At 52.0% G+C, this 7,205-nt stretch overlaps 1 protein-coding gene across 1 annotated transcript; it reads left to right on the top strand.

Annotated features, from left to right (window-relative positions):
• The first annotated feature begins 715 nt into the window (after positions 1 to 715).
• Positions 716 to 4,704, top strand: LOC101756108 (protein PLASTID MOVEMENT IMPAIRED 1-RELATED 1). Its single transcript, XM_004969683.3, has 2 exons — positions 716 to 3,158; positions 3,244 to 4,704. Exons 1-2 carry the CDS (start codon positions 829 to 831, stop codon positions 4,385 to 4,387), a joined length of 3,474 nt encoding a protein of 1,157 aa, XP_004969740.1. The 5' UTR covers positions 716 to 828; the 3' UTR covers positions 4,388 to 4,704.
• The last annotated feature ends 2,501 nt before the right edge of the window (positions 4,705 to 7,205 follow it).

The following is a 7,205-nucleotide window of genomic DNA, read 5'->3' as shown; positions in this document are numbered from 1 at the left end:
CCCCCAGCCAAACACCCCCTTAAGAGTCGTACTTTGTTTCATGACTCGTGTGACGGGCAAAAATCTCTAGCCAAAACATGAGATGTTGCATGTCTAATTGGCAAAGATTCTCGGCAAACGGAGTGCATGCCAGCAGGCACAATTGGCATGCTCCGGGCTCCGGCTAACAGGGTCATTAGTTCACAAATTTATGCCCGTGGGGCGTGGACATTGTAAGCATTTCGGGAAGATGCTTGATTTATTTCCAGCAACGCTCTTTGTACCCGCAAGTTTGCCATCAATGTTTCCCAAACAAAGAAGTAGTAATAGCATCAATTCAAATCCCTGGATGCATCGTACATGCATTTTTTTCCCTTAATGAAACAAGTCCAACTGCTCCAGCAAAACAAACACGAACAAATCAAACGCCGCGGGCGTAAACCAGGAGAGCAGCTCAGGCTCGAATTGGATTCTCCGGAGTGTCCACCTTCCAAATCATCAACGCATCGCAATCCCATCAACCACCCGCCAACCAACCCAGCAGAAAACACATCCCCAGCCCATCCGTCTGTTTCACGAGCCGAGCTCCGCGAAGACGACATCTCCATTCTGTTTCACGATTCACGTGGCAAGAATTCCCTTCCAGATCCCAAATCCAGCTCACTGAACAAAGCACCGCAGCAAACGCACCGCGTCCTGGAGTACTAACAAACAAAACGCACCACCAAAGCAACGCATCCCCCGCCCCGCTCCGCATTCCCCCTCTGTCCGCCTGCCCCCGTCGCCGGCCGCGCCGCCCCCTTCAAAAATCCCCAACCCGACCCATCCCAAACCCAAGCGCCGCCAGCCATGTCATCCCGCTTCCCCCCTGGCGCCGGCGCCGCCGCCGGCGACCACCGCGGGGGCGACCCGGGGGACGCCGCCCTCGCCCGCGACATCGTCACGCTCCACAAGGCGCTCTCCCTCGACCCCTCCACCCGCCGCCGCCGCTCCCTCCCGCTCCCCTCCCCGTCCCCCGCCGCCACCGAGCAGCCGCGCCACAAGCCCCGCCTCAAGCCCTCCTTCTCCTCCTCCTCGTCGCGCAGGCTCCTCCCGTCCTCCGCCGCCACCAACTCCTCCGCCGCTTCCACTTCCTCCTCCTCGTCCTCGTCGTCTTCCTTCTGGAAGAAGTCCCTGACCGCCATCTCGCACCTGGGCCGCCGCCGCCTCGACTGCGCGTTCGCGCTGCACGTGCACTCCATCGACGGTCTCCCCGCGGCGCTCGACGGGTCCGCGGTCACCGTCCAGTTCCGCCGGATGTCCTTGTTCGCCTCCACCCGCCCCGTCGCGGCGGCCCTGGGCGCCGCCGCGTTCGAGGAGGCGCTCACGCTGCGCTCCCCGGTCTACTTCTCCCGCGGCGCCAAGACCGCGGTCAAGTACGAGCCTCGGGCCTTCTCCGTCGCGGTCTCCGCCTCCACGCTCGAGCTCGGCAAGCACGAGGTCGACCTCACCCGCCTGCTCCCTCTTTCCTTCGACGACCTCGAGGACGGCGGCGACTCCGGGTTCGGGAAGTGGAGCACTAGCTTCCGGCTGTCCGGCCCCGCCCGCGGCGCGCGGCTCAACGTCACCTTCTCGTGTTCGCTCGTCGGGAGCGGCGGCGCCGGCGAGCAGCAGAAGCCTGGGGAGGTAGCGGGGCTGCGGCGCGGATCGATGGCGCGGCCGGTGTCAGTGCAGGCGCCGACGCCAGTGCCAGCGCGGAGCAGGGACGTGAGGGTGCTGCACGAGGTGTTGCCGAGCTTGAGGTCTGCCAGGGCACTGCCATTTGATGGTGATGGGGGTGTCGATGCGAGGAAGGAGGAGGTGGCAGCATTGGACTCGACGGAGGAGGGGTCTCCGGAGGCAAAGCACTGCACATCAGTAGAGGTCAAGAAGGAGGACTTGGTGCATCCAGAGGGCCATTGGGGTGCTGCGGAGTTCAATGTTGTTGAGCATGGAGTTGAGGTTGAGGTTGCCTCAGGTGATCCACAAAGGCCCAAACATGTCGAAACTAGCAATGCTGCTGATCAGGAGGAGGATTTGGGGTTCAAAATCGACGATGAGGGATCATTTAAGCCTGCATTAGTAAGTAATGATATCGCTGAAGATCAGACTGCTGAAGTGATGCTGGAGGAGGCAGCCAGTGATGTTGCTGTTCAAAGGGAGAATGCGGAAGACAAACATGATGGAATAGTTAAAGCGGCTTCACTGCCTATTGCCTCTCTTGAAGCAGAGAATCAGTTTGGAAGGGATGCAGAATTGGAGGATCTAGAGTGTATGTTCAATGACCTGTCAATTGCTGAGCCAGAGGAATTTGAATCACCAGTTGTAGAAGACAAGTGTTCTAGGCGATTAAGCTGCACAGGCATGACTGATAGTTACAGGTCTGCCAGTAGGAAGGGCAGATCGCGCAGCATGGATGCTTCATCAGATTCTGTTGCTACTGAGTTCTTGGATATGCTTGGAATAGAGCATAGCCCATTTGGGCAACCCTCAGATAGTGATTCTGAGTCACCAAGAGAGCGGCTTTGGAAGCAGTTTGAAAAGGAAGCCCTAGCATCTGGGAATGCTATTCTTGGTTTAGACTTTGATGATGGAATGGAAGAACCTACCTGTGAGGATGTTGTGGAGGATTTCGATCTCTCTGCAATGATACATGAGGCTGAGCTTGAGCTTCAGAATGGAAGCCAACCCATAGATACCAGATTTCGAGCTAAGTCGCTGGAAGACGAGGAAACTGAAGCCTTAATGCGTCAGTTTGGGCTAAACGAAAAGTCCTTCCAATCTTCTCCACCTGAAAGTAGAAGTGGGTTTGGTAGCCCTATTGACCTCCCGCCTGAGCAGCCTCCTGAGCTACCACCATTGGCCGAAGGTTTAGGCCCATTTATTCAGACAAAAGATGGAGGATTTCTGCGATCAATGAATCCAACCCTGTTCAAAAATGCGAAGAACAACTGCAGCTTGGTTATGCAGGCTTCTTCACCAATTGTGCTGCCGGCAGAGATGGGCGCTGGGATTATGGATATATTGCATGGTCTGGCATCGGTTGGAATTGAAAAATTATCAATGCAAGCAAATAAGCTTATGCCCTTAGAAGATGTGAATGGCAAGATGATGCAGCAGATTGCCTGGGAGTCTGCCCCACCTCTAGAGTCTGCTGAAAGGTCTGTAATCTTCCTTTTCATGCTTGTTTATGCTTTTCCTACTTTATCCTGTGCTTTGTTTAATTTTTTTTTTGAATCAATGCAGATATGACCTATTGAACAATCATAGCATTGATGCTTTGGTAGGAGGGGTGGGAAATGCCACCTCTGGGAGGAAGAAGAAAGGGAGGTGTGCTGATCTGTCATCATCCTTGGGTGGGGAGAATGCTTCAGAATATGTTTCACTTGAGGACCTTGCGCCGTTAGCTATGGAAAAGATTGAAGCCCTCTCCATTGAGGGTTTGAGGATACAGTCTGGCATGTCAGAAGAGGAGGCACCCTCCAATATCAGTGCCAAGCCTATTGGGGAATTTTCGTCTCTGCAAGGAAAGTCTGCAGAGAATACTCGGTCCCTTGGTTTAGAGGGAACTGCAGGCTTGCAGCTTCTGGATGTTAAGCAAAGTGGAGAAGAAGTTGATGGATTGATGGGCTTGTCTATCACTCTAGATGAGTGGATGAGGCTTGACTCCGGGGTAGTGGATGAAGAAGAACAGCACAGTGACAGGACATCGAAGATACTTGCTGCTCATCATGCTAAATCGATGGAGTTAGTTGCTGAAAAATGGAATGGAGACAAAAAGAGCAAGAGATCTGGTAGAAGATGGGGCTTGTTAGGGAATAACTTCACTGTTGCTCTCATGGTTCAACTACGTGACCCACTACGTAACTATGAGCCAGTGGGCACACCTATGCTTGCTTTAATTCAAGTGGAAAGGGTTTTTGTCCCCCCAAAACCCAAGATCTACAGTACTGTTTCATATAAAGGTAACAGCGAGAAATATGATGAGGAGCCCAAGACTGAAGAGGTTCCAAATAAGGCATTGGTCGTGGAACAGAAGGTTGAGGAATTAGAGGATTCCATTCCTCAGTTCAAGGTTACAGAAGTGCATGTCGCTGGTTTCAAGAGTGAACCTGAAAAGACGAAACCATGGGGCAATCAAACACAGCAGCAATCTGGTTCAAGATGGTTGCTTGCAGCTGGCATGGGCAAGGGCAACAAGCATCCCCTGATGAAATCCAAGGCGATCGCAAAGCCGAGCCAAGAGGCAGCTGGTCGGCCAGGAGACACCCTATGGAGCATCTCGTCACGGGTCCATGGCGCAGGGACCAGATGGGGCGAGCTAGCAGGAGCTAAGAATCATTCGCGGAACCCAAATATCCTCCTTCAGAAGGACAAGAGATTTCGGTGATGGTTTGGTGATTCTTTAGTTAGCGCTTGGAAGAGAGATCTACCTGGTTTGATGGGGGCAACTTATTTATCTGCTATCGACCTCTCGCTGGAGATGTTCCTAGTGGATTGTTAAATTATGTACATTGAGTTCTCTTGCATACTGAACCAACTTGGATCGGTTCGTTTTTTATGCTTCGCAATGTGCTGTGTTATTTCCTTCTGAATTCCCTTGGGCTCAACTGTACAGAGAAACTGGTGTTTCTCGTCACAATGAAAAGAGCGACTTCTACAGTGAAAATACAGTCTTCCAATATAGGAGTAGGTTTGCCATTGCCATCATTCATCTCTAACCAGCTAGTATTACTCATTTATTCGCAATCTGTTGCACCGATCTTCTATGCATGCATGCTACGCAATGCTATTCTCGCACTGCTAACTGTCTTTCTTTGAGAAAGAACACTGCTAACTGTCTTGGGTTCTTGGCATTTATGTATTTCACTACTCTCTCGGTGTGTTCGTGGAGCAAGTCCAACTGCATGGTTACTCTTTTTTTCCCCCTAAAAAAACGCGAGTTATTTTTCTGCTGCAGAAACAATGGAGATGAAATGAAGCAGACCTGTGTCGACGCCATGCTATCTGCGAAAAGAGGACGCGAATTTGCTAATCCTGCTAGATAGATCCCCCATCCCCTGCCGCGTTCTAGACTCTTTGTCAATGTTACAATGTACTATAAAATCGTCCCCTTTCTCTTTTACGGATGGGCAGCGTTGCAGCATGGAGCTTTCTAGGCAGGTTAGTACAGCCGTGCAGATTAGCTACGCGTTCATGACATCCCGTGCTCGCCGTGGATGCAATGATTCTTCCATCTACGACGAGGGTCCCCACGATCGCATAAAAAGTTCGTTGGTTGGACGCAAATTTTTGTTTAAGGAATTTTGCGGGTCGTGTCGCGTTCGACAGCTCATCGAAGTCGTATTATCATTCAGCACAGGGCAAAAGGCAACCCACGGAATCTGTTGTCGACTTGTCGTGGATCTCATCCGACGGACGCTCGACTATTGGCCATGAGTCCATCCGAACCAAAGAAGATGCAGAACCCTCGTCTTTTGACACGAAAAAGGAGTCTTCAGTCTGTTTTCGACCTGGTTTTCCTTGTTCGTTTTTTGCGTGCTCGACTTGAGCAGCGCAAGCCGTTTTCTTTCTGACGAGCCATTTCGTCAGGTTTCATTTCATCGAAGAGCCCAGAGCTGAAGTAGAACTACGGAAAGCTGGACACAGATGCTAATAACGGCAGTTGCGTTAGGTGATCTGTGATCAGGTACGCAAGGACACCGCGGGTCGCGCAGTGTGCGGTGGTAGCCGTAGCTACCGCGGCTGATGATGCCATGCGCCATATGCCAGCTCGTCCTTTCCAGAGTCCCAAACCCATGTTTGGCATTAGTGTGAGGCTTACACGTTCCCTGACTGACTGGTACCCACGGCCATCTTACTTGCTTGCGTGTTTAGTTGCCGGCATCTGATTGGGAGATGACAGTTTCAACCTAGAGCGATGCAAGCAAAGGTTCCAGTTACCTGAGACCATGGAATGCAGTATTTAATTTCTTCTGAAAATGTCACTATAAAAAAAGAGAAAAATAATAGTTCTGAAAAATGCTGCCTGGAGAAAGGAGAATTCCATTCTGTTTTCTGTTATTACAGTTTCAGACCCCATCTTTCCAGAATCAAATTAGTGTAGGCTGAAATGGACGGCACGCCACAATGACTCGGCGGTGGTTGCACTTGCGCAGCGTCGCCATCATCGCGGTGGCGGTTGATTTCTTACCTTCTCCTCCAGCCACCTTTTCCCCTACTGCACTTGTAAAAAGAGCGAGTTGTACATGCACCGCAGCCAGTACGATTGTACGAACCCATGAGCTAGCGGCCAGGCTTGGACGGACGGCTGCCATTGCCAGCGCCCAGTCTGCCTGCGGCCTGCCTGTTTCCGTAGCCATTTGCCCATTTCAAACTCTGGGGCCTGGGGGTACCCTTGTCGCCGCACGATCTCTGTTTATACTCCAAACCAGCTCGTCCATTCCGTGGATCATCGTGCGCACGTTGGGGCAATGACATGCGCCTGTGCGACCCGCGGGTGTGCAGCTGTTAAAAACCCGGGAGCTGGAGCCGGCCCGGGATGGCCGCACTACGAGCACATGATGGCCGATGGGCGCAACGTCTTGAACCCAGGGGAACGCAGCGAACCTGCTGCCGTACGTTTCCGGCTTTCCATAGCTGGCGGTAGTGGCGAAAACGTACCCGCACGACCTTGACACAACTACACTCACACCTGATTAACGGCACGCCGGGGACCATAGACAAGTGTTGACGGCAGCACCGGATTTTGGTACTGGACGGGGAGTTTGAACGCCCCTGGTCTGTCGGACTACAGTTGCTGCCCCCTTATGCACTGTTCTACCATCCAACGATAAGATGTTCCGTTCGATCGAGCTGGAAGGATGAGGATGCAGCCAATTTCGTCATCCGCGTTGGGGTCCATGACAGGCGAGTATGTACCTGCACAGCTGAGCTGATGATAGGGTCCGTGGAGATGACAGATGAGCCAAGCAGCGGGGCTTAGCTTAGTTCTTCCATTTGGCGCAAGCAACGTGTCATGATCATGGGCTTTTCCCATCGAAAATAATGTTTTGTGACCTTGAATTCATCAGAGGGATTTGGTTGCGCCATCAGAGCGACCTAGCTTTAACTTAATCCGTTGAATAAAAATAGCTTATAGCTATAGTACGTCGTTCAGGTTTTTGTTTATATGTCTACAAATTCAATACGGAATATCATGCGCATGT

This window comes from Setaria italica, chromosome V, assembly GCF_000263155.2.
Source record: "Setaria italica strain Yugu1 chromosome V, Setaria_italica_v2.0, whole genome shotgun sequence".
Classification (NCBI taxonomy): domain Eukaryota; kingdom Viridiplantae; phylum Streptophyta; class Magnoliopsida; order Poales; family Poaceae; genus Setaria; species Setaria italica.
Note: the sequence above shows the minus strand (reverse complement) of the source record. Positions and strands in the feature narration are given on the sequence as shown.